This window comes from Ammospiza nelsoni, chromosome 22, assembly GCF_027579445.1.
Source record: "Ammospiza nelsoni isolate bAmmNel1 chromosome 22, bAmmNel1.pri, whole genome shotgun sequence".
NCBI lineage: Eukaryota > Metazoa > Chordata > Aves > Passeriformes > Passerellidae > Ammospiza > Ammospiza nelsoni.
The window spans coordinates 27,715-52,529 of record NC_080654.1 but is presented as its reverse complement, the minus strand read 5'-3'; the positions used below and the strand labels follow the sequence as shown (position 1 = coordinate 52,529).

The 24,815-nt window shown below is 42.8% G+C and overlaps 1 protein-coding gene across 2 annotated transcripts in view; it reads right to left on the bottom strand.

The window, feature by feature from the left end:
* Positions 1-1,907: 1,907 nt before the first annotated feature.
* Positions 1,908-24,815, bottom strand: part of DVL1 (dishevelled segment polarity protein 1) — a 49,820-nt gene continuing 26,912 nt past the window's right edge. Inside the window, exons 5-15 of one of the 2 annotated variants that reach the window (XM_059487358.1) lie at positions 24,431-24,569; positions 18,819-18,912; positions 17,804-17,873; positions 17,034-17,173; positions 16,673-16,749; positions 16,067-16,134; positions 14,392-14,541; positions 11,664-11,795; positions 11,016-11,183; positions 9,274-9,480; positions 1,908-6,415 (exon numbers count right to left, since the gene is read on the bottom strand). In XM_059487358.1, coding sequence (XP_059343341.1) covers positions 6,036-6,415; positions 9,274-9,480; positions 11,016-11,183; positions 11,664-11,795; positions 14,392-14,541; positions 16,067-16,134; positions 16,673-16,749; positions 17,034-17,173; positions 17,804-17,873; positions 18,819-18,912; positions 24,431-24,569 — 1,625 coding nt within the window. In that variant the 3' untranslated portion in view covers positions 1,908-6,035. The remainder of the gene's footprint in view (positions 6,416-9,273; positions 9,481-11,015; positions 11,184-11,663; positions 11,796-14,391; positions 14,542-16,066; positions 16,135-16,672; positions 16,750-17,033; positions 17,174-17,803; positions 17,874-18,818; positions 18,913-24,430; positions 24,570-24,815) is intronic. The other variant, XM_059487359.1, reaches the window with a different exon arrangement.

Genomic DNA, 24,815 nt, shown 5'->3' with positions numbered 1-24,815 from the left:
ACTACTCCTTGTGTCACCTGCTCCTCACAAAACCTGGATTTTAAGGAGAAAATCCTGTTTATGAGCACTTTGTAGTCCCAGGAACAATCACATCTGAATTAGAGTTGTGAAGCACAGGGCTCACAAGTCCATCCTCTCCATCCTCTCTGCAAACACATTTCAGCCCCAAAAGGGAGCAAAATTAGGTTCAGTTAATGGAAGAACCTCCAGAAATGGTATTTTACACCCATTTCTCAAGTCTGTCAGTGTGAGTCACCAACAGCACTTCCCTCTAAACACTTCTGGTAATTTCCCTTTCTTATTAATTAACAGCTCCTGAGATGGATCCAGGAATCCTTCCCCAAGTGTTGTCAGAATAATACAATAATTCTAATATATCAAATGCACCCAATAAAAGAGGAGTAAAAAGAACATTCTGGCAGGTACCAGCCTTTCCCAAACCTTGTAAGAATTATACAATAATTCTGATATATCAAATATATCCAATCCAATAAAACAGGAGTAAAAGGAACATTCTGGCTGGTGTCAGCCTTTCCCAAGCCTTGTCAGAATTGTCAAATAAACCAAATAAAAGAGGTGTAAAAAGAACATTCTGGCAGGTGCCAGCAGTGCTGTGTGGGACACAGAGGGGGCATTTCCCATTCAAATCCCACCTCAGTCCATTTGTGTTCCATGAAAATCAGGGACAGGCACATGTAAATGAGCTCTGTGCAAATCTCACCCTCCAAAGGCACAGCAGGGGCTTCCTCCCTCCCCAAAACCAGGCAAAATTCACCCAAAACTTCACATTTTTGCCAGGCAGTAGCCAGTCAATACCTAGTCACATCACCAAGGTTTTTCTTTTCCCCACTCATGTTGACAAGGAATTATTCTGCTCTTTTATTCCTAAAAAGTTTTTCCATTTCTGCTTTTTTATTCCCTAGATTAAAATTTTTCTATCTTTCCACTGTGTGTTACTGGATTTTAAGCAGTCCAGCTCAGTTAAAGAATTTGTAAATTAATCTAAACCAGTGAGTATTTTCATTAAAAAAAAAAAAAAAAGAAAAAGAACTTTTTGGTACACTGCAAAGTTATTTGTCCCCAATTTTTGTGATCACCTCCATCTAAAATTATTCCTCAGTGTGATTTAAAAAACCAAAACTCTGACCTGGAGCCTGGAGTTCTTGTTGCTGGAGCCTGCAGGAATTCTTCACAACCACCTGAAATTCTCAGTATTCCTCCTCCAGGGCTGTGGTCCCATAGCAGAGAAACATTAAACAACTTTTGATCATCATTCCAGAAATAGGGAAAGGAAAAAAATCTGATTTAACTCCACCAGGCCCTGCAGGAAAAGGCTGTCCAAAATTCCATTTAAGATTCACTTAAATTCTGACCATTTAATATTCACTTAAATTCTGACCATTTAATGTTCACCTAAATTCTGACTATTTAATATTCACCTAAATTCTGATCATTTGATATGCACTTAAATTCTGAGCATTTAATACTCACTTAAATTCTGACCATTTAATATTCAACTAAATTCTGACCATTTAATATTCATTTAAACTCTGATTATTTCATATCCTCCTCACGGGAAAGTGCTGGGATTTATAGTATTTAAATGCTGTTTCACTCTCCCCTTGCTGTGTGATTTGTATCAGCTGGGAAGAAGGAATCTGCCTCACCAAGCTGTGCTTGTTCTTTTTATTTAAGCTGGAAAATTAGAATAATTGAGGCTGGAAAAATGTTCACACCTCAAGTGCAGCTGAGCCTCCAGGGTGTCCTAACAAACCCAAGGCTCAGCAGAATTTACAAAGGTTGTCCCAGTGATTCTTGATTCTGCTGGAGAGTCCAAAAATTGGCAACATTTAGGAAATAAATCACAATGAAATGCTGCAAAGAACTGACCACATACACTGTGGATGTCACATAAAATTAAAAGCTTTTTAGTGTTTAAAATAGCATTTACACATAAGCAGCTATATATTAACTATACAGACACTTGGGTTTTAATACAATATCTACAAAAAAGAATTCAATTATGCAACAGACATTTAACAGGAACAGTGCAGTCCATGCTAATAAGAGGTCACTCTTGGAGTAGAACCAGTTCTAGGATAGGTGATAGTCTGGGTTTTCATTATTTAAAATCATGTAACTTTGTTTCTCTACTGTACATAAAATTCTTTACATGTATTTCTAATCACTGATTAGAATTAATAATTTTCAGTCAATCTTATTACAATCCAGTTAAATGCAAAACAAAAACAAAAAATTAAAACAAAAACAAAAACAAAAACAATTACATCAACCCATGAGCTGTCAAGTCTCAGGAGGGGAGAGAACAAAAATCAGAGAGAAAACAAGAATCGTAGCAAAATTCAACATCTGTGCATCATTGCTTGCCATCCAATAAAACCTTTGGATAAAGTTTCCAGGGCACTGATTCCTTGGAAAAGCAGATTCATTAATAGGAGGTAAAAGACACCAGCATACTTTTAAGACTATTTGCCAAAATTTTACTCTTCAAGGCTTAAATACTGGGTGGGGACACTTCCTGTGCAGATGCTGCCTCCTGGGGGGGAGAAAACACCCCAAAGTTTTTCCTGCCCCTTTTCCAGGAGTCCCCAAATATCCCTGCTGCAGGGAGGGGTGAGCACTGAGCTCAGCTGCAGAATAAAAATACATTATTTGAAAAAATAATTGAAGAATTGCTTTAATCCAATTCTTTCGGGCTCCTGCTGAGGGTGCTCCCATGCCCTGCACAGCAAAGCTCTCCCTGGAGCCAAAATCCACCAAAATTCAGCAAAATTCACCTGCAGGCCCTGGTGGATAAGAAATGCTGGAGCCAAAATCCACCAACATTCAGCAAAATTCACCTTCAGGCCCTGGTGGGTAAGAAATGCTGGAGCCCAAATCCATCCAAATTCACCAAAATTCACTTGCAGGCCCTGGTGGGTAAGAAATTTTGGCTCTGCAGCACTCCACCCTCCAAATTTTCTCTTCCCTGGCACAATTCCCACTGTGGGCAGCTCCCCTGGCATGGCTGGCACAGGATCCTGCAGGGAATGCAGCAGGACAGGAAAGACACAAAGGATGGGACTTGGGAAATCTCATTTTTGTTCCCTTGAGGAAACAGATCTGGCAAAGATTCAGACCTGACTTTCAGCCCAGGATGGGGGGAAAAAAAAGATGCAGATTTTTGTGTCACTGTTCAGTATTGCACTGTTCAAGAGGATCCACCTCCTCCAGCCTGAATTTCCTCAGCAAAAAAAATTCCCACATCTGCTGGGGACTCCCAGCCTCGTCCCAGGGTGACCCACGAGCACACACATTTTTTAAAAAAGCCATTTTTTCAACATAGCAGCAAAGACCAGCAAGACACAGAACAGTTTCTGCCAACAGCAAAACCACGAGACAAAAGCCAACCCCCAGCAGGTGTGGAAACTGCAACTCTTGGAAATAAAATATGTCAATTAAATATGGGTGAAAAGCTCAGCCCCGAGCTTTAATCTCTTTTTTTGGAAATATTAAAAGGAGATTTTTTTTTTCCCTCCAGCCCTTTGAGTTTTGCCTTAAAACAGGGCCAGAGAAATAATAACTTATAAAATGCCAGAAAAAAAATCACAACTTATTTAGAAGTAGAACCACTAGTGATTGTCAGTAAAATCACAGACTGCTCAGCAGTGTCTCCTGGAGACAGAGCAGAATTCCATCACTCTTTTACCCTGATTTAAGTGTCAATCTTTCAGAATAATTTACCAAGTCAGGTTTGCATGTGGGAGGAGGAGGGAAGGGACAGAAAAGTCCTGTTGTACAGTCAAGCTTTAGGCAGGGCCTCTTTTGGAGGAGCCACCCATGGGTGGTGATGAAAGCTCTGCTTTCAGAAGCCTTGAGCAGCTTTTTTTGGGGAGGTTTTTGCAAAGGAAATTAATTTAGAAGCCCAGAACTGGGCTGAGTGAGAGTTTCTCGAATTCCTGGCTCCCTGTGGAAAGGGAAATTGAGTCTCCCATTCCCACAAACATCTGGAGTCTCTGACAAAGGGAGGTGGGAAAAGGAAATAAGTGAAAAATCAGAATTAAAAGGACATTTTGAAGCACGACTTTTCAGAATTAAAAGGACATTTTGAAAAGGAAATAAGTGAAAAATCAGAATTAAAAGGACATTTTGAAGAGTCAGTTTTCAGGGTGAAAATTTTGAACATTTTGAAGGGTCAGGTTTTCATTTTCACAAATGAACTGTGTGTACAAAGAGAAAAAGATTGTTTTAAGATGTTCTCTCCTCACATCCACCTTGGATATTTACCCAAAAAGCACAGAACAGACCAAAAAGCAGCTTCTTACCAGTGGAGAAAATGCTTATTTACAGTAAAAACTGATTTTAAAGCACCTGCCCTAAATTCTGCCAGCAGCAGAATCTCACAAAAGAGAATTTAACTGAGGAATGGCCTCATGGTCAAATGCCAGAGTGGCTGCATTAAATGAGCCATATGACAGCATGGCTGTGCTCACCATGCCTCAAAAGAGCTTTTTAAACATCCCTGAAGCTGCCTGAATTTAATTTCTACAGCCTCAGAGCAGAAATAGCCAGAAAATAAATCTTGGGGATATTCAACAGCAGAGCTGCTCAGCAGGAGGAGGAGTCAGGGGGTTCTTTTTGAGAATTTGAAAAAGATTTCTGTGTGGGGAGCTGCAGAGTGAGTTTAACTCAGGGTCAGGGGTACAGATTTATTTTTGAGGAGCTCCAGGGTTAGTCTAACTTGCTGTCAGGGGTAAGGATTTATTTTTGGGGAGCTCCAAGTTGGGCCTAACTTGCTGTCAAGGCTGAAGGATTTCTTTTTGGGGAGCCCCAGGGTAGGTCTCAGTTTCAGGGTAAGGATTTATTTTTGTACCATTTCTGATCTGTTCTCAGATACCCTCACACCTCTCTGCCCACTGTGCTTAGAAATGTTGCCAGGGGGATCAGACATCTCCAGATCTCTGTTTTAACAAAAAAGAGAAAGCTTGTGCTCAGAAAGGAAGGAGGGATCACAAAGAAGATGTCCCATGTCCCAGTGGGAGCCAGGATTTCCCTGCTGGAATGGGATAAACAGCCCCTTCAAAAGGGCAAAGCTGACAGAACTGCAGCAATGTTCCTATTTCTGTGGGAGTAACTCTTCCAATCTGCAAGCAGGTGCACATCCAGAGGGAACAGCCACACCTGGCAGCAGGGATGTGACTGAAATGCCCAGGAACCCAGTGGAGCTGGAAAATCCCTCTTGGGAAATAAGGAAATAACTGAAGGAAATAACTTTTTAAGTTCTGCACAAAGAACACATACAGTAGCAAGACTCCAGCACTCCCTTGATAGAATATCTTTAAAAAAAAACCCTCAAAGAACCCAAGAAAGATTGATTTATACTGCCTAGTCAGCAGAAAGTAGCCACAAGTTTGTTTTCCTCTAGAAATTGGTTGGATCCTGCTCCTTTCCAAGCACTTGTAGGTGCCATGTCTGCTTAGAGCTATGGATGCATCCAAGAACCAGCATTCCAAGGCAGTATCCCAGATACCAGCCAGCAGTCCTTTTATGTTTTGTCCTTGCAAGAGAAAAAGCAGGGTAAAAAAAATAAAAATCAAAGTGCTCCTATGCATTATCAGGAATTTAGAAGTTATGTGAAATAGCAGTCCTCCAATCAGCCCAGAAAGAGACACTAATTCCACTGAAGTAGGTGCCACAATGACCAAAGCTCATTAAGATGTGAACATACACCAGGCGATTCACAATCCAAAATGAGATGGGCAGGGGAGAAAAAACAAACAGAACAAAAAGATGCAGACGGATTTAACAATCCCAGGAGATTTTGTTGCTCATTTTTTGTAGCTTGAGGGGGTGTTTGTATTGTTTTTCTTTTTTTGTTCAGTTTTGTAGATTTTTTTTCTTTTCTGCGACACACTCGCGAACAGGAAGGTGTGACATGCAAGACAGCCAAGCCTCTTCCAACCAAGCATCCCAGAACCACCCCCCCCCCCCAAAAAAAAACCCCAAAACGCAGAGTCTTTTGAAGGCACTTCCTCTCACATGATGTCCACGAAGAACTCGCAAGGGTTGCCCATGGCCTTCTGGAAGGACTGGCGGCTGGCGGTGAGCTCGGGCGGCACGGCGCTCAGCTCACGCACCGGGGGTGCTCCGGGGGGCCCGCTGCTGCCCAGCCCCTTGGAGCCCAGCTTGGGCAGGCTGTACAGGGGGGGCAGCCCTGGGGGACCATAGGAGTGGTGGCTCTGGTGGCTCCTGTCGCTGGCAGAGCGCTGGCTGAGCTGGCTGAGCGGGCGCTCGCGGCGCGTGCCCGGCTCCGACTCGCTGCCGCTGCCCCCGGACTTGCTGCGCTCCTTCTCCCTGCCCGCTGCTCTCCTGCTGGTCTCGCTGGTGCTCCGGTTGGAGCCGCTGCTTTTGCTCCCTAACAGCCCAAAAACAGGAGAGAAAAAGAGCCAGGATGAGCTGGGCTCTGCTGTGAGGCCCACGTGCTGGTGGTGGCTCAGCGATGGGTAGTGCCATGCATGGGGACACACGGACACAGCTGCGAGCTTGCACAGGGAAAGCAGCAGCTGAATTCCAGCTCAAATCCAGTCCAGGAAAGGGAGGGAGCAGAAAAAAGCAAGAATTTGGGGTCTGACTCAAGCAAATGAGGTTTAATTCTAATTGCCTCTGCTTTATTTTGTACCTTTTCCAAAAGAAACCCCTCTGCCTACTCTGTCACCTTTCAATCACTCAGGCTTTAAATCACTCCATCCTTTTAAAATTCTTTTTAAAACTACCTTTTTTGAAAGAAATCCCTTTGCCTACTCTGTTACCCTTCAACCCTTGAGGTTTTGTTGGCTTCAGTGGGGAAGTCCTTTTAAAATTACCTTTTCCGAAAGAAACCCTTTTGCCCTCTCAGTCACCCTTCAATCCCCAAGGTTTTTGACTTCAGTGGGGAGGTCCTTTTAAAATTAATTTTAAAATTACCTTTTCTGAAAGAAACCCCTTTGCCTTCTCTGTCACCCTTAAATCCATGAAGTTTTGTTGGCTTCACTGGGGAGGTCCTTTTAAAATTCCTCACTAAAGCCTTGTGCTGGAGAATTGGAGAATCTCCTGCTTGGAGAATTCCCTAGGAAACAGTTCCTGAGCTGCTCTACCCCAAATCAGTAACACCAGGATATTGTTCCTAAGAGAGGCCACTAAATCACCTTGGAAAACCAAAGGATTGCCACTGAGTATCAGCTGAGTTGATAGTAAAAACAAGCTTTACTAAACTTCCAAAACTGTTTTTTTATAGAAGCTGAAGGTCTTGCTCTGTTCCCATGACAGACAGATTAGGAGACAGTCCCAAGCTAATTATTTTTTTAAAAATCCAGCTAATCAATCAAAGGAATATCCCATTGAATTCCTGCACCTTACTGCGGGATGGACTTCCCAAAAAGGATCCCCAGTCAGCAGAACAAGGGACCAGCTTTTGAGTTTAAATAAGTCACAGAAATGGGAAAAAGAGAATTATTTTAGGCTGCTCCTTCTTGAATTACAGATCACTTTCTGCCCATCACTTTCTGCTGCTCCAGCTGATTGGAGAAATGGGAAACCACACTGGATTTTGGGGGGAAAGGCTGCATTTTCTGCAGAGTGCCAGAGAGATGGAAAACAGACCACAAAACCATTGGATTTTAAGTGAATATTCCAAGCCTGGGTCTCTGCAGTGGTATTTGCTGATTGTTATGATTTAATAGTGCAGATAAATGAGAGAGGGCACAAAACCCCAAATTTAGCACTATTTTAAGAGTGAGCAGGGCAGCCTTGTGCTCCAGCATTCCCAACCCCTGCCTGAGCCACCTGGCCACCAGGATTTTTATTTAAAGATTAAAGGCCACCAATTAATGGGCAGTGCAAGGACACTGGCAGAGAAATCCAGCCCAGAGAGGTGACACCATAATAAATTTGGATTATTTACTTTCTTAAGAGCCTGGGGATGGGGTTTTCCCAGCTGATTCTCTCCCCTCTGAGCTGCTGCAGCACAGTCCCACAGGTTGATATGCCAATGTCACACCACTGTGCACTGAGACAGGTCGAGTGTCCAAAACAATTCAAAATAAAAATAGAATTTCAAATTAGGAAAAAAACCAAACCAAAATACAGTTTAACATTTGGGGTCACGAGAATCTAAAAATGATCATGCTGTGAATTCATCACGGAGGGATTTGAGGCTTACCAATCCCCTAGAGTCAGCCATTCCTCTAGGAATCCTTCAGTCTAATGCTTGCTCAGGACAAAACAAGGGAATAACAGTTACAAAGCAAGAAAACAGCACAGAAATTGGTTTCCACCAGGAAAAGCGTGGAAACCTTTCAGAGCTGAACACCCTGGCACTTTTTGGGAGTGCCACCTTTCCTTTCCTAATCCAGCACCAGGGAGAGAATTCCTACTGCTCACAGAAGCAGCTGCCAAAAAACCACCCCCACTTTCCGTCCAGGGCAGTTTCTAGTTCTAAAGCCTCTGGGAGATTCCTCATGGATATTTCTTATTTTGGTATAAGGTGACATGCAGCTGGTCTAAAATCCCCTGTTATGAAACCCTTTTGTGCCATTTTGTAAAATCTGACTGGCTGTGGTGAATAGGCAGAAGTGACATCCAATTTATTGGATGTTCACTGGAAAAACACAAGGAATCCTCACCCCTTCTTTACTGGCAGCAAAAATTTCCAAAAGCAAAACTCACTCTGGGAGTGGTTTAAAATAAAATAAAAATTAAAAAATAGCATCTCTACAGCAAGAAAAAGACGTGATTTAATTTACTAAGGCTAAAATGAATTTAGGGCAGAAAAGAAGGAGGGCAGGTCTTTAATCCATGCAGAATTCTCTTCCTGTCCCTGTCACACATGCCAGCAGAGACTCTCCTCCCTGGGAGTAGTGTTTTAGCCCTGGAAAGCCATGGCTGGCCATCTCCCACTTACAAAAAATGTGATTTTCCTTTTGTGCTGAGCACTGACCTGCAAGCCAAGAGCACCTTGGTTCTAACCCCTGTCCCAGCAACACAGAAATCGCCTCAATTCCAGCAACACCAACCCCACTGCTGGCAATCCCTGCCTGGGTTAAACCTGGCACTTCCCACAGAGAGCTGAAAGCCAAACCCCCTCCTCCAGAACCACAAACACCTTTAATTCATTGCACAAAATCCATGCAGGGAGCAAAAAAAACCACAAGACAAGCACGGAGAGCACTGAGGACCTCAAGCAGATGGTGGGGAACAATGAGAGCTGTGGGATAAAACACTTTTAGCCCAGCTTACCTTCACTTTGCTGGCTGCCTGCACTGCCACTGCCATAGCTAAAACCAGGATCTTGGTAGGCTGGGGGGAAACAAGGAGGGGGCAGAGGGTACTGGTAGGGATATCCTTGGCCCAAGGGCCAGGGAGCAGCAGGGTGTGGGAGAGGAGCCAGGGTGTCCTGGTCAGAGGCTCCACTGGAACCGTTGTTGAGGTTCAGTGCAGCCAGATCTGGGAAAGAAAAAAGGGGAAAAATTCTTACTCAGCAGGTAAAATGATCACTGTGACTTTATTTATGGAGGTTTTTGAAGTTTAGCAATGCCTTGGAATCAGCCTTCTCACACAGCAGGGAGAGGGGAGGGAAGGGTGAGGACACGGTGGGGACATCCCCCTCTTCCAGTGGGACTGACAGCAGGGAATGTGTGAAAGCTGCCCTAGAACAGGGACTAGACAGAGCTAAAGAATAAAGCAGGGATTTATTAAAAGTTTCTCCTCAATGGATCCACCTTGGGCAGCACAAGAGCCCAGCCAGGGCTGCACCCAAGATGGTCCCAAAATGAACCCAAGATGAACCAAAATGGTCCCAAAATACATGGCCGGGCACGGGGTCTCTCACTTTGATCAGTTCTGCTCCATTTGCATCTTGAAGTGATTTGTCCAATTCCTGCTTTAGCCCATGCAGTCCCACCCTTGTTTTTCTCTCTCCAGCCCACGGTGTTTGTGCTCCTGGGCTGAGATTTGGATCATTTGTCCTTGGTGCCCAGCTGGAGCAGGAATTGTTTTGTCTCCCTGCTCCGTGCACAGAGCTCACCATCCCATAATATGAAGCCCAGACCCACCCACTAAAGCAGCACAGAATGTGAAAAGTAGAAAAGCCAAAACCTGAGGCATCAGCACAGAATCCAGAAAATAAAAAAGCTAAAACCTATGACATCAGTGTGGCACCACCAGAAATAAATCCTGCTGTCCTCAGCGCTTTGCTTGATGAGTTCATCCTCCTCCGGGAGCTCTCCTTGCTACCAGGGAGCACCAGCCACTTGTCACACAATTTCAGGGTAATGTCCCCTGTTCTGGGCCACCCCTGGAGAGGCAGGGATGGAAGGGACCTCTGGAGATCCCCCTGTCCAATTCTGGAGCATGTGACACAGGAATGTCCTGCAGGTGACACAGGAATATGTCCTGCTGGGTTTGGAATATCTCCAGAGAGACTCCGCCTCCTCTGGGCTGTGGAAGTTTCCAGGCAGCCCTGACATGGGAAGAGATGAGAACCTTGACTCCAGGTTTCAGAAGGCTGATTTACCTATTTTATTATATATATTTATGATATATATTATATTAAAAGAAAATGATATATTAAAACTATACTAAAATAATAGAAGAAAGGATTTCATCAGAATGCTTAAAAGGAATAGAAAGGAATGATAATAAAATCCTGTGACTGACCAGACAGTCCAAGACAGCTGGATTGTGATTGGCCATTAATTAAAAACAATCACATGAGACCAATCACAGATGCACCTGTTGCATGCCACAGCAGCAGATAACCATTGTTTACATTTTGTTCCTGAGGCCTCACAGCTTCTCAGGAGAAAAAAATCCTAATAAAAGAATTTTTCAGAAAATATCACGGCTACACTGAACAGCTCCAGAGCTCTGCCACCCTCATGGAAATCCCTCTCTGTGAGGACATACAAGGGGACAATGGACACCCTCAAGGCACAGAAATGACATGGGGCCAGCTCTGTCCTTCCCAGCTGGGGACTTACTGCCACAGAGGTCTCCGAAGACATAGTAGCACTGCTCTGAGAAGGTGATTTTGTTCACAGTGTGCCTGAGGTAGCCATGTTTCAGCATGGAGCTGGCGTATTTCCGTGCCTCCCGGCGGTCCTTGAAGCCCTCCACATGCGTGTAAAGCCAGTCCACCACGTCTGCTCCTGAAATGGGGACAGTAAGGGGAGACACGGGGTCATCTCAGCTACATTGTGCCAGGTGAACCTGAAATGAAATTATCCGAGCCAGCTGGACTCCTACAGTGGGATAACCTCAGCCAAATTGTGCCAGTTGAACACCTAAAATTGGAATTATCTGAGCCAAACTGTGCCAGCTGAACACCTACAGTGAAATCATCTGAACCAAACTGTGCCAGCTGAACCTAAAATCAGATTATCTGACCCAAACTGGGCCAGCTGAACATCTAAAGTGGGATTATCTGAGCCAAATTGTGCCAGCTGAGCCTTAAATGGGGTAATCTGAGCCAAACTGTGCCATTTGAACACCTATATGGCCACGAGTTATTTCCTGCCCATAAACGGAATATAAGAGGTCAAAGACATGAAAAAAAAGCTCATTAAAAGGTAGTTTTTAAATTAAATCAATGGGTTTTTTCCCTCTCAGCATTTCTGGGGTCTGCTTACCTATCACTGCATTGGAGATGGTGATTTTTAACCACATCCTGTCCCGAATTTCAAGGCCTGAGTCTGGCAGCTGCATGACCTTGACAATAGTAGCCATGTCACTCTTCACAGTTAAGGGAGAGTCTTCTAATTCTGAAAGGAAGAGAGGCCACAGGCTGCTGTGAAATGAACTCAGCCTGAAGGAACTTCTCAGCTCCAAGTTTGGATGAAATAAAAATACAGTTTTACCAACAGATGCAAAAAAATAAATAAAATAAAATTGAAAAATAAAATTTAATAAAATAAATACAATACAATAAAATAAAAAATTAATAAAAATTAAAATAAAAATAAAATAAAAGCAAAATAAAAATAAAATAAAATACAAAAACTAAAATAAATAAAAATAATAAAAGAAAAATTAAAATAAATTAAAAGGAAATTAAATAAATAAAAATAATAAAAATTAAAATACATTATAAAATAAAATAAATAAAATAAAAATTAAAATAGAGTTTAAAAAAGAAAATGAAATAAATACAATAAAAATGAAATAAATAAAAGTAATAAAAAAATTAAAAATTTTAAAATAAAATGAAATAAAATAAATACAATAAAATACAGTACAATAAAATAAAAATAAAAATAAAATTAAAATAAAAATATTAAAATGTAATTTTAAAAATAAAATGAAATAAATATAAAAAATAAAAGTAATAAAATCAAAATAAAATAAAATTTTAAAAAGTAAAATAAAGTAAAGTAACGTAAGTAAAATAAAATAAAGACATAAAGATTCCCAAATGCACCCTCATCCACAGAGTGAATTACAGCATTTGCAGCAATTTTGGGCTCAAGGCCACCAGTTTAGATTTTGGGCTCAAAGCCATCAGTTTAGTGACAGAAATTCTGAGTCCCCACATCCTGGCTTCCCAAAGCAGCTGCAGGATCCTCTCTGCATCCAGACAGGCAGGAAAGGAAACCCAAGGGTTTTTGTGATCCATCATTTTCCACTTCAATTTCCCAGGAACTCTGGGGGACAAGTTTTTGGGGTTTGCTCTTTTGGGATTCCCTGTCAGGGGCAGCTCCCATCTCCATGCAGAAAGGGTGACCATGGTCAATCCATGTCCAGTTTTTTATTTAAAGATCTGGAAATTCATGAGGAAAATTAAATTATAAAAGAAATCTTCCCTTCTCAGAAGAAATCAGGTATTTTCTTACAAAAACCCTTCCCAGGGTCCCCTCACAATCCACTCCTCCCAGGATTGCTTTGCCCTCAATTTTTCTTGTGGAACACTTTAAAAAAACTCCCAAATGCCTCCCCAGCCATTCCCAGTTCACATCATTACAGGCAGAACTGGATCCCCAGAGCTTTCACACTTTCCTCATCATTTTTTACAATAAAATAAGAAAAAGGTTGAATTTGTCAAATTCTCTGTCTTGTCCCATTTTCCAGCCCTAGAAAATTCATTTTTATCTCTGTTTGTAGGCCAGACCCTTCTCCAGCAGGAATTCCAGAACCCTCCTCCCCTCCCAGTTCCCCACATCACCCACCTTTCAAAAGCACTTTTGTCCTTTTCCAGCCACCCAAAATTTTGGATAAAAAAGGTACAGCAAACGTGAAACAATGAAAACTGAAAATGTTTCTTTCCATACATGCACTGCCAATATGCATGAAAACATCCCAGACCAGCTCTGCATGCAGCTTCAATACTTACAAACCTCAAATAAACACTAAAACTTTGCTTTTGCTTTAAGTTAGTTTGGTTAGTGGCAAAAAGCAACATGTCTTGGGAAAAAAACTACATTAACAAACTAATATTGGGGAGCAATAAATTCTATTTTCTTGGACACCTGAGATCTGCATATGAACAGAAAATTGGTATTTTTAAAGTTCTGGCTGCTGTACAAATATGGCAAATTCTGAGATGCATCTGAAATGCTCCCATTTTGGGCATAAAAGAAGGCCATATGAATATCAGGGAAGGATTTCCCATAAGAAAGCACTGACATTATTGTTGAAATTTATTAAAAACCAAGTAAATGCAAGAAGACAGCTCTCCCATTCACCTGAGTGGATAAACCTGAACCTATCTTTAAAATCTAACCTCTTGGTTTCATGGATATGGCTGTTTCAGACTGCCAAACCAGGAAACAGGTTGAAATCTAATCATAATTTTACGTAGGATGTTAAATTTACTTTTAGCTTGCTCAATAAATTCTAGGAATATAAAGAAGAACAAAAAAACAATTTAAAAATATAAAAGAAGGCCATGTGAATATCAGGGAAGGATTTCCCAAGGCCAGTAACTGACGTTACTGTTGAAATTTATTAAAAACCAACTAAATGAAAGAAGGGAGTCTCCCATCTACATGAGTAGATGTACTCATGTAGATGGGAGACTTATCAAAAGTATAAAAGAAGGCCATGTGAATATCAGAGAAGGATTTCCCAAGTGAAACGTGAACATTATTGTTGAAATTTATTAAAAACCAACCAAATGTGCACCTGAGTGGAAAAACCTGAACCTACCACTAAAATCCACCAGCAACCACTTTTCCTTGAGACAAAACCCTGACCAAACACCTCCACATCAACCTCCAACCTTCACCAAAAGTTCTCCTGCTTTCCCCAAGTGTGAGAAACCACTCAAGGCCTGGCTGGCGCTGCCACTGTCACCGTGCCCGTGGCCGGGCCCTGGTGGCCCCGAGCAGCCCCCTGCCCTGGGCTGGCCAGGGGGTGACTTACTTTCCGACTCGGGAATTGAGCTTGTTAGTGAGGAGCTGGTAGATGTGGTGATGCTCATGGAGGGGCTCATACCGTAACGGGGGTACGCTCCCGTCATGGCCGTGGTATGAGAGATCCACGCCGCGGGGTCGATTGGCCGCACCGGCTCAGCTGCGAGCAAAAGGGACAGGAAACAGGGTCAAGATTTGCGGGAAACACCAAGATTTTGAGAGATCTGAGGGGTTTTACTGTGTTTTCTTGTGGTTTCTCTGGTTTTCTGAAGGTTCCACATGAGTGAGACCCCACAGATGGTACCACCAAAAAGGGACAGCAAACAGGGTCAGAAGTGCAGCAAACATCAAGATTTTGAAAGATCTGAGGGGTATTATTATGTTTTCTTGTTGTTTCTTTGGCTTTCTGAGGGGTTCGCATGAGTGAGGTACCATAGTTGGCACGACCACAAAGGGACAGAAAATGGGGTCAAGATTTATAGGAAACGCTGAGGTTTTGAGAGATATGAGGGGTTTTATCGTGTTTTCTTGTTGTTCCTTTGGTTTTCTGAGGGGTTTGTGTGAGTGAGGTGCCGTAGTCAGCACCAATCCAAAGGACCAGAAAATGGGGTGAAAACTTTCAGCAAACACCAAGGTTTTGCAAGACCTGAGGGGTTTTATCATGTTTTCTTGCAGTTTCTCTGGTTTCCTTGTTGTTTCCCTCGTTTTCTGAGGGTTTTGTGTGAGTGAGGTGCCATAGTTGGCATGACCACAAGGGTACAGAAAACAGGCTCAAGATTTGCAGGAGCCACCAAAGTTTTGAGAGATCTAAGGGGTTTTCTTTCGGTTACACTAGTTTTCTGAGGGTTTCATATGAGTGAGGTGCCACAGTTGGCACCTCACTCAAGGGTACAGGAAACAGGCTCAAGATTTTCAGGAAACACCAAGATTTTGAAAGATCTGAGGGGTTTTATAATTTTTTCTTGTTGTTTCTCTAGTTTTCTGAGGGGTTCACATGAGTGAGATCCCATAGATTGTACCACAACAAAGGGACAGAAAACGGGGTCAAAACTTGCAGCAAACACCAAGATTTTGAGAGATCTGAGAGGTTTTCTCTTGTTCTCTTGTTGTTTCTCTGGTTTTCCTAAGGGTTTCAAGAGGACTCCCACAGTGTGCACTGGTTTTTGTTGCATTTTTTCCACCCCATCTTCACTGCCACTGTCATCTTCTGTGGACTGGGAACAAACTGATTCCACAGCACCACCAGCACAGCCCTCACCAGCAGGAGGCAGCTGTGTTTGTCACATGAGCACAGATCTTCTACTGCTAATGAAAATAAGATAATTTTCATTTTTTTAATGTCTATTACTGCTGCTTCCCTCACATCTTCAAAATACTCAGTTCTCTCTAAAGATTCACTGTGAGAAAATGAAGATTTTTAACACTTGGCATAATTATTTCCAAACCTTTTATGAATTGTTAGGTTAAGATCACTTCCCAGAAGTTTAGGAGATGGATCCAAAGATGTGAACCAAGAGAAAAACTCCCAGAAACTCAATGGGCAGTGGAACCCCAGGCTCCCAATACAAAAGCAAACGATTAAAGGACTGAATGGGTAGAATCTGTTAGGTGCCAAAATAGGTAAAAATATTCCAGATCTTGGGAGCTTCCCAGGAACCCGACAAAGAGTTTAAATGTGTACTCACCCCTGGGGATGGTGAAATAACTCCTGGGAGTAGGGTCCCAGCATTTGGCTACTGTTAGGCTGATAGGTCTAGGAAGAAAGAAAACTGGTTAAGGATGATTCTTGAATTTCCTACAGAGCTGGAAATGCTACAAGAACTATTTGAAACAAATTTATTTTTATTCAACAGTTGTCAAGTACATTCTGAGAATGGTTTTGAGAAGATTTATAATACTTTAAGTATGAATGGGTTTGAGAAGCTTCATAATATTTTAAGTATGAATAGTTTTGACAAACTTTCTAATATTTTCAGTATGAAGCACATCAGGAGGTTCCTGGTTTTGCACAGATGATGAGCACTGGTGGTGAAATCTGTTGGATGATCAGCTCCTGAGATATTAAAATTCTCATCACATAAACAAACAGCCCTGCTGAAATCAGGCAACTCCTCAATTCATGTTGGTTTTTTTGCCAGAACCAACCTCACCTATTCATCATTTACACTGAGAAGTTCACAGCTGAGATCAGTCATGCTGATGGATATCAGAATGTTGATTTCTCTGAGGTTTCCCAGCTCCAACAACTGCACAAGGAGGATAAACAGGAAGGCTTTTTGTGATGTTCTCACCCTGGTTTGGAGACGATTTCCCGCAGAACCCGAACGGCATCGTCATTGCTCATGTTCTCAAAATTGACATCATTCACCTGAAACAGAGAGCAGAGGTCAGCCTTGCAGCATGAAAGTTAAAAGTTGTTTTAATTACTTCATTACTGCCTGGTCACCACTTCCATCCCACCATTTAACAGTCACCACTTCCATTCCTTTGAGATGTCGTTTCTCAGAGTGTCTCACAAAGAATCACCAATTTCAGCCCATCTTTGGGCCACATTTCTCTGAGGATGAATAAATTCTGTTCCCTGCTGACTACAGCTCGTGGGGCTGGTGGGATGGCAGGGCAGAGCAGCAGGATTTGGGGACAGGGACCCACCTGCAGCAGCATGTCCCCTGGCTCGATGCGCCCGTCTGCTGCCACCGCCCCTCCCTTCATGATGGAGCCGATGTAGATGCCACCATCACCCCGGTCATTGCTCTGCCCCACAATGCTGATCCCCAGGAAGTTGTACTTTTCTAGATGGACACAAAGTAAAGGGTGGGGAAAGGGGAAAAAAAAGCAGATAAAGTGATTGGAATGATAGCAAAGAGTGAGGTTGTTTCAGCTTTGAAACATCTCAGCACATCAGCAGGGCAAGGTTTGACTTGCAATGATCTCAGGCTGCTGTAATGATGAATATTTGCCTGGCACCTTCAGGGAAAGGATGCTAAAGACAGGATTTTTTCATCCAAGACAGTGTTACTTTAAAAAAAAAAAAAAAAAACAACAGCAAGAGGAAGAGCACTGAAAAGACTTGTCCACACTTGGAAATTAGCACTGAACACATTAGGCAATATTTGTTCCACATGTCAGAGAGGCAGGAAGGGTTTGGTGCTGCTGAAAGGTGCTGAATTTGCTGGCAGCCCTGCACACTTCTGCCTGGCTGACAAATGAAACACAGGAGCAGCAGAAATGCAAATCCCCAGTGCCTTTCTACCCCAATCCCTCACCATTAACTCCACATGCTGCAGTTCCAGCTCCTTCCCTGGAAGGAACATTGATCTGCTGGTGAAAATGGCCCAGTTCCAGATTAGGAATCCAGAGAAATACCAAATACATCTCTACCACTCAAAATTCATAATAAAAAACGTGGTTTGTCCTCTTACCCATGTTGAGCGTGACAGTGATGATGTTTAGGGACATGGTGGAGTCAGTGATGCTGCTGAACGAGGACGACTGCAAAACACAACAGAAAAAGTCTCAAGGTTTTAAATGGCTCAGAGTAAGAACTGCTGAGGATTAACTCATCAGGAATTAAGAGGATTCCAACTGAAAGGCAGACAGAAATTATTGAGGTTTCCTCAAAATTATGCTTCATTTAGAGACTTTAGGGAAAGAAATCTGAGCAGAGTCTGCACTTTCTCCAAAGGTCTGATCACAAAACACACAGAGCACTTTCCTATACTGAGGTTTCTCAGCTGAACTTCCCCTGGAATTATTTCTGCTTCCTGGCTGTGACTGTCAGGCAAACATTTGCATCCTAAAGAGCCCAGCAGAGTGTGAATTATTGCACCCACAGCTCCTCCCTAAAGGGAGGAGTGAACAGCACATGATCCAGCAGGAGGGGAGAGGAGAGAAACTGCCCTGCCTCCAAAATGAAATACAAAGGTGCTTAGCAAAGACCTTCTGAAACACTATCCTGTGATAAAATGTGTGTGAGGTCACTCTTTCATGTGTGGAGACTGAGATTTATGGGAGAATAAAACAGGTATTTCAGGGTCTGTCTGTGGGGGTCACCCTCATCCTGCTGCCCAGGACTAGCACAGGGAAGGGCAGAAAGAAAGATTTGGGATTTCCAGTGAACTTGGATTTCTCCTCCCAGCAGGTCTCAGGGTATCTCACACCCCTTCCCACACCATAATGGAGCTTCTCCTGCAGAGATTTATCTTGGAAAAGACCAGAAATGGGATCACTGCACAGTGAAAGGAGAAAGGGAGAGGTGAAAGCTTCACTCTGGAGCCGCAGAACATCAAATGCAGAGATTAAGCCCAGCCTGGAGCCACAGGGAACCTTCCCAGTGAATTCAACAGGCACAGACCTGTCCTGGATCTCTTCTGGAGCCAAGAGCTCCACTCAGAACTCCCAGTTCAGCTCCCTGGGTGCTGCTGGCGCCAGCCTTACCCTGTCAATCTGCCTCATCCTCTGTTTCCTCCTCCGGCGCTTGTGCTTGCGGATGAGGCGGGACGAGGTGCTCTGCTCCGTGGAGCTGCTCAACCTGAGGGCAAGGACAGCAAATGTTACCCCTGAGAGGCTCTGCCACCCGCAGGAGCTGATTCCTGCAGCAGCAGGACAGGGGAAATCGCACACACAGCTCAGCAGGAGATTCCAGCTCAAGGACAGCAGGGACCAGATGAATAATTTGATTATTGTTTAATTTAGCACTTGTTTTCTCCTGGCAGCAGGTCTGAGTGCAACCCATAATGCTCATTTCTGTGAGTCCTGGCATGGTGCTGAATTTTCTTCCACTGTTACCAGGAATTCAAGGCTTGAATTTAAAGAAATCAAATAGAACTTGGTAACAGGGGGACAGTGAATATGATTTATCTTCACATATTCTGTTAACTTTTAATTTGCTGTTTCTCCAGGCTCTCAAAACTTGCAGAACCTAAATGTGCCACATTTTACATATAAATCTTTAAGGTCTTTAATAAGAGTTTGGAGCATTAACCATCCTCTCTTTACAGAGAACAGAATGAGACAGAAATGGATTTGCCCAAATTAATTTCAGGAGCCTGGAACAAAGCCCAGACTATTAAAATATCGCTATAACACCAGAGAGACATCTCTCCTCTATTTAATATGTAAGAGTGGGAAAAACAAAAAAAGACAACAACAACAACACCCCAAACAAACAAACAAAAAACCAAAGCAATGCTCCATCATTAACCAAGATTAAAAATTCCAACATTATACACAAAACAAACATTGCCAGGCTTTTCCCCCCAATTTCCACATCCCCGAATTCCATGTTCCAGCCACATGCAGGAATGTGACAATACCTCAAAAACTTGATGCCAGCAATTCCAAAAAGGAATTGGCCACAGGAAATCCCTCTGGCCTGAAATATTTTTATCAAGTATCAGCCCTGGAGCTGCTGCTCAGAGGGTGTGAATCTCCTGACATTCCCTTGAGCTCACACAAATATTTCAGGCATGTTAGCCTCACACACTCCTCCTTCCCCTCCCAGCAAGGGGAACTGAAGAGCCAAGAGGTGGGATTTTATTAAAAAATATCCAAAATGTGATGATTTCTGGTTGGTAAAACAGCTCACACAGCATCTGAGGTTGGGAGGTTTTGTCTTCCAACAGGAAAAATATGGAGGTGTCAAACCTAGGGTTTCCAAAACCGGGTTTGTTCAATATTCATCAAAGATTGACAAAAAAACCCGCATCTTTTATTTTGCTGTCAATATTCTGCCCCTTCCTACTTCCTCTCCCATTTCCTTCTCCTCCTCTTCCCTCAGCTAAAATTTCCCACTTTAGGAGAATCTGAGGAAATCCAAGGCACTCACTCCACAGCTGCCTGCTCCCTAAAAGTGCATTTTTCTCTCAAATTAAACCAGCAAACCCAGACTTCCTTGGCAAATCCGTGAGCTCCTGTTAGCAGGTGATAACATCTGAGAAGTGAAGTTTTTCCTGTTGTATTTTTGCCATTCTTCTCAGTATTAGGAAGGAAGGATGAGAATCAGCCCCTGAGAAAAGCTCAGGTTTAGTTCAAGGGGGACACAAAATATTTCAGGGAAAAATTAAAAGTTAATTTTAAAAAAGTTAATACCAGCTGCACAAAATTGCTGATCAGAAGGCTCTGCAGGAACATTTTTGTACCTATTTTCATCATCTCTCCTTGTGATTTCTGCTCAATCCACAGCCTTAATGCATCCTTGTTGAATCCTTAATATTCTGGGAGCATCTGGACGCTAAAAAGCAGCTCATACCTCCTCTAATGAGGAATATTTTGCTCTCTGAAGCATCTCCAGAAATACTGGGTAGAAGTTGTTATTATTACAATCTGATGAGCAAGACAAGATGGTAAATTTGAGCTTTTGAGACAAATAAAGTGCAAAGATGAAAAATAAATCTGGAATTATCACTGCCAATTAATTTTCTGCACCAGCTACTGCTCAAAAACCCTGACTGCACTTCTAGTACAAATGTCAATAAATACCACAGAAGAGACTTTTAAAAATACTGTAATAATAATAATAATAATAATAGCAATAATTTTTTCTCCATTCTACAATTCTCAAAGGATGGGAAAAAAGGCAACATTTGTTAAAGAAAGCTTATCCACATGGCTTAAAAAGAAATTATGGTAATTTCTTAAATGAGAAATAAACAATTTTTTTGCAGTGAACTCGTTTAGCTGCATTGAACTGAGAGCAGCAATTGCTGACAATAATCCCACAGCTACAGATGTCAGATTTGTTAAACCTTTACTTTAGAGAAGACAGAAGAAACCTTTTACTGTTAAGTTCCCTACATCAATCTGTGCTCAAAATCCTACCTGCTAACAACAGAAACGTTTAATTTGTAAAAAAAATTGTTAAAAATTTGTCAAACACTTGGAAAAAAAAGGAAATAAATTATTGTGCTCCCACTGTCACTCTGCACTGTCCTGGAATGTTTGTGAACAGGTTAATTCACCAAAACATGACTTTACTCTTTAACTGAATGCAACAGAGCTTTCTTGGGCTGGGAATTACCCAGCTCTGTTCCACTGCTCTGAGTTCAAATAAAACCAAATTGAGGCAGAAAAGCATCCTCAGCTCACAAACTCTTCCCTTCCAGGACTGCAACATCCCCTTCCCTCTGTTTTCCTGCCTCAGAGCCTCCTCTCTGACAGCCTCCCCACAAAGCACCAGAACCCACCAGAGTCCAGGAGCCAAACTGACCCCTCAGACCCCAGGGGATGTGTTCACCAGGGACCAAACTGACCCCTCTGTGTCCATCAGGAACCAAACTGACTCCTCTGTCCCCAAGGGATGTGTCCACCAGGGACCAAACTGACCCCTCAGACCCCTCTGTCCCCAAGCTGGAGTGTCCCTCAGGAACCAAAGTGAGCCCTCAGACCCCTCAATCCGTAGGAGATGTGTCCACCAGGGACCAAACTCCAAACTGTCCCCTCAGACCCCTCTGTCCCCAGGGGATGTGTCCATCAGGAACCAAATTCCAAACTGTCCCCTCAGACCCTCTGTCCCCGCATTGGTGTGTCCATCAGGGACCAAACTCACCCCTCAGACCCCAGAGGATGTGTCCATCAGCTGTTAGAAACCAAACTGACCCTTCAGACCCCTCTGTCCCCAGGGGATGTGTTCCTCAGGAGCCAAACTCACCCCTCGGATCCCTCCTCTGTCCCCAGGCTGGTGCCTCCAGCAGCTCTGGAACCCTCTCCATTTGCTCTTTGCCTGATTTGCCTCTACAGAAAACTTCTCCCTGCCAGCACCAAGTCTCCTGTGCCTGAGAACATCATCATCACCCCTGGAACACAGCAGCATACCTTGGAGCATTCCTGCAGTGGTTCTTCCTGACTAGCTGGCCTGGCAGCTCCTCCTGTGCCAAAAACTCCTGCCCAGCCTCCAGAGGGAAAGGCAGGAGCAGCAGCTTCCAAGAATCTCTTTCTTCTCAGGTCAGACTCAGGAAGTTTTATTATTATTTTATTCATACCGTGAGATTTCGCTGGGTCTGCTCTAATGTGGCCACCCTGAGCTAATCCTGCCCCACTGCATTGCTGGCTGCCACGGAAATTATTCATTTATTTACAAGAAACACAAATCACCTGCAGGGTTTTGTTGTTGTGGGCTCCAGGTTTTGGGGGAGGGCTCAAAGCCCTGAAAGCTTTGGGTGCATTCAGGGTTAAGGACCATCCCTCCATGCAGGGAAATATCCAGAAAAGTGCTTTTTTGTATCTCATCATTGAATGGTTTGGGTTGGAAGGGGCCTTAAACTCATCTTATTCCAACACCTGCCATGTGCAGGGACACCCTGCACTTCACTGGGAGTGCAAAATAAATTCTTGAAACTAATTCAGGACTAAATCTCTAATGTGGATTTTAGTTATCCTTTCAGCCCTTTGGGAACTCTCAGCCTTTAATCAGAATTGTGAGGTCTTTAAACCCTGACCAGCTGCAAGACCCAACAGATCCACCAAGACCCAAAAGCTGATCATGTTTGTAAGCACATCAAGGGGTTCAGGATCTCCAGGAGTAGTTGCTTTTTGCTGTTTTTATTAAAAATCTCATGGTTTCATCAAAATTACCACATCCTGCCTTATTTGTTTTAGCTGCAGATCACTGTGACCCACCAGAGATCTGTCACCCTGTTGTCCTCTGACCAATCCACGCTGGATTTTCAGAGTCCACTGGGATGAACAACAGCTCTAGAGCCAGTGGCCAGGAAAATGAAGAATATTCCAGATAATGTGGCCAGGAAAAGGAAAGAAAATACTTTAGATTTGTTTTACATCCAAGAAAAGAAATATTTTAAATCCATGAAATGTATTGGCTTAAAGACTTCTTAAAGAAAAACAAAAATCTATATCTTTAGATATAACAAAGATGTCTTGAAATGAGAGGTATTTTTCAAGTAGGGAATAATTCACACACTCTGCCTACACAAAAAGAAAGAAATAATGAAGAAGCCACAAATCCATGGCAGCCTTTGCAACAGCATTAACTTTGATGAATTCCTGAACTGCTCATAGGTCTCAGAGTAGAGTATGCAATTACCCAGGTATTCCTCTATAACTGAGCTCCAGTAAAGTGCACACTTATTAGGAACCTCTGCTGACAGTATTTTGTTTTAATATTCATACCACTGCTTTATAAATAGGTAGGCAGAGTGCTTTGATCTGGAAATGTGGCCATTGTTGCTATGAAAAGGAGAGAAGCAGAGCTTTTCTTTCAACTGGAGCAGTGGTTTGGAGCCAATAACAGAGGTAAAGACTTCTTAAAGAAAAACAAAAATATCTTTAGATGTAACTTATAGGTATAATTCATAGAATTATATATTTGGCCCAGACCCTCGACCCAAAAACTGAGCAGTGATTCCACACAGAGATGGCACTGATGAACAACGTGTGCTCCAAGTGATGCCTCAGGTTTTGGCATTTCTGTTTTTCAGATTCTGTACTGATGCCTCAGGTTTTGGATTTTCTATTTTTCACATTCTGTGCTGCTTTAGTGGGTGGGTCTGGGCTTCATACTGTGGGATGGTGAGCTCTGTGCACAGAGCAAGGAGACAAAACAATTCCTGCTCCAGCTGGGCACCAAGGACAAATCTCAGCCCAGGAGCACAAACACCATGGGCTGGAGAGAGAAAAACAAGGATGGGACTGCATGGGCTAAAGCTGGAATTGGACCATTCACTCCAAGATGCAAATGGAGCAGAACTGATCAAAGTGAGAGACCCCGTGCCTGGCCATGTATTTTGGGACCATTTTGGTTCATCCTGGGTACAGCCCTGGCTGAGCTCTTGTGCTGCCCAAGGTGGATCCATTGAGGAGAAACTTTTCCTAAATCCCTACTTTATTCTTTATCTAGTCTCTGTTCCTTCTCAAGGTATCAAAATCACTAAAGAAATGAAAGGAAAAAAAAACAAAAAAAACAAAAAACAAAAAAAAAAAAAAAAAAACCAACCCAAAAAAACCATACCCCCCCCACCAGAAAAAAAAAAAAAAAAAGAAAGAGACGAGGAGCCCAAGAGGTGCCCAGCGCTGTGTCCCTGCCAGGGCTGTACCTGCTGGTGTTGTCATCATCCTCAGAGTCGATGAAGCTGCTGGACTCCAGTTCACTGCTCAGCATGGTGGAGGAGCTGTCGTAGCCAGGGGGATGCTCCCGGTGCCTGTCCAGCTTGGGGTGCCCATTGATCCTGGGGACTGCAGGGCACAGGAAAGGAGTATTACAGACCAGGGGGGTATTGCAGATATTTTTGCCCCTGATGAAGTAGAGGAAATGATGAGGAGGATTCCACTGATATCAGAAGGTTAATTAATTACTTTTTTTTACTATATTATACTACAGTATGTTTATATGATATTACATATTATATGACATTATATGATATTATATCATATTATATTTACTACAATAGAGTGTTACAGCCCAGGGGAATATCATAGATA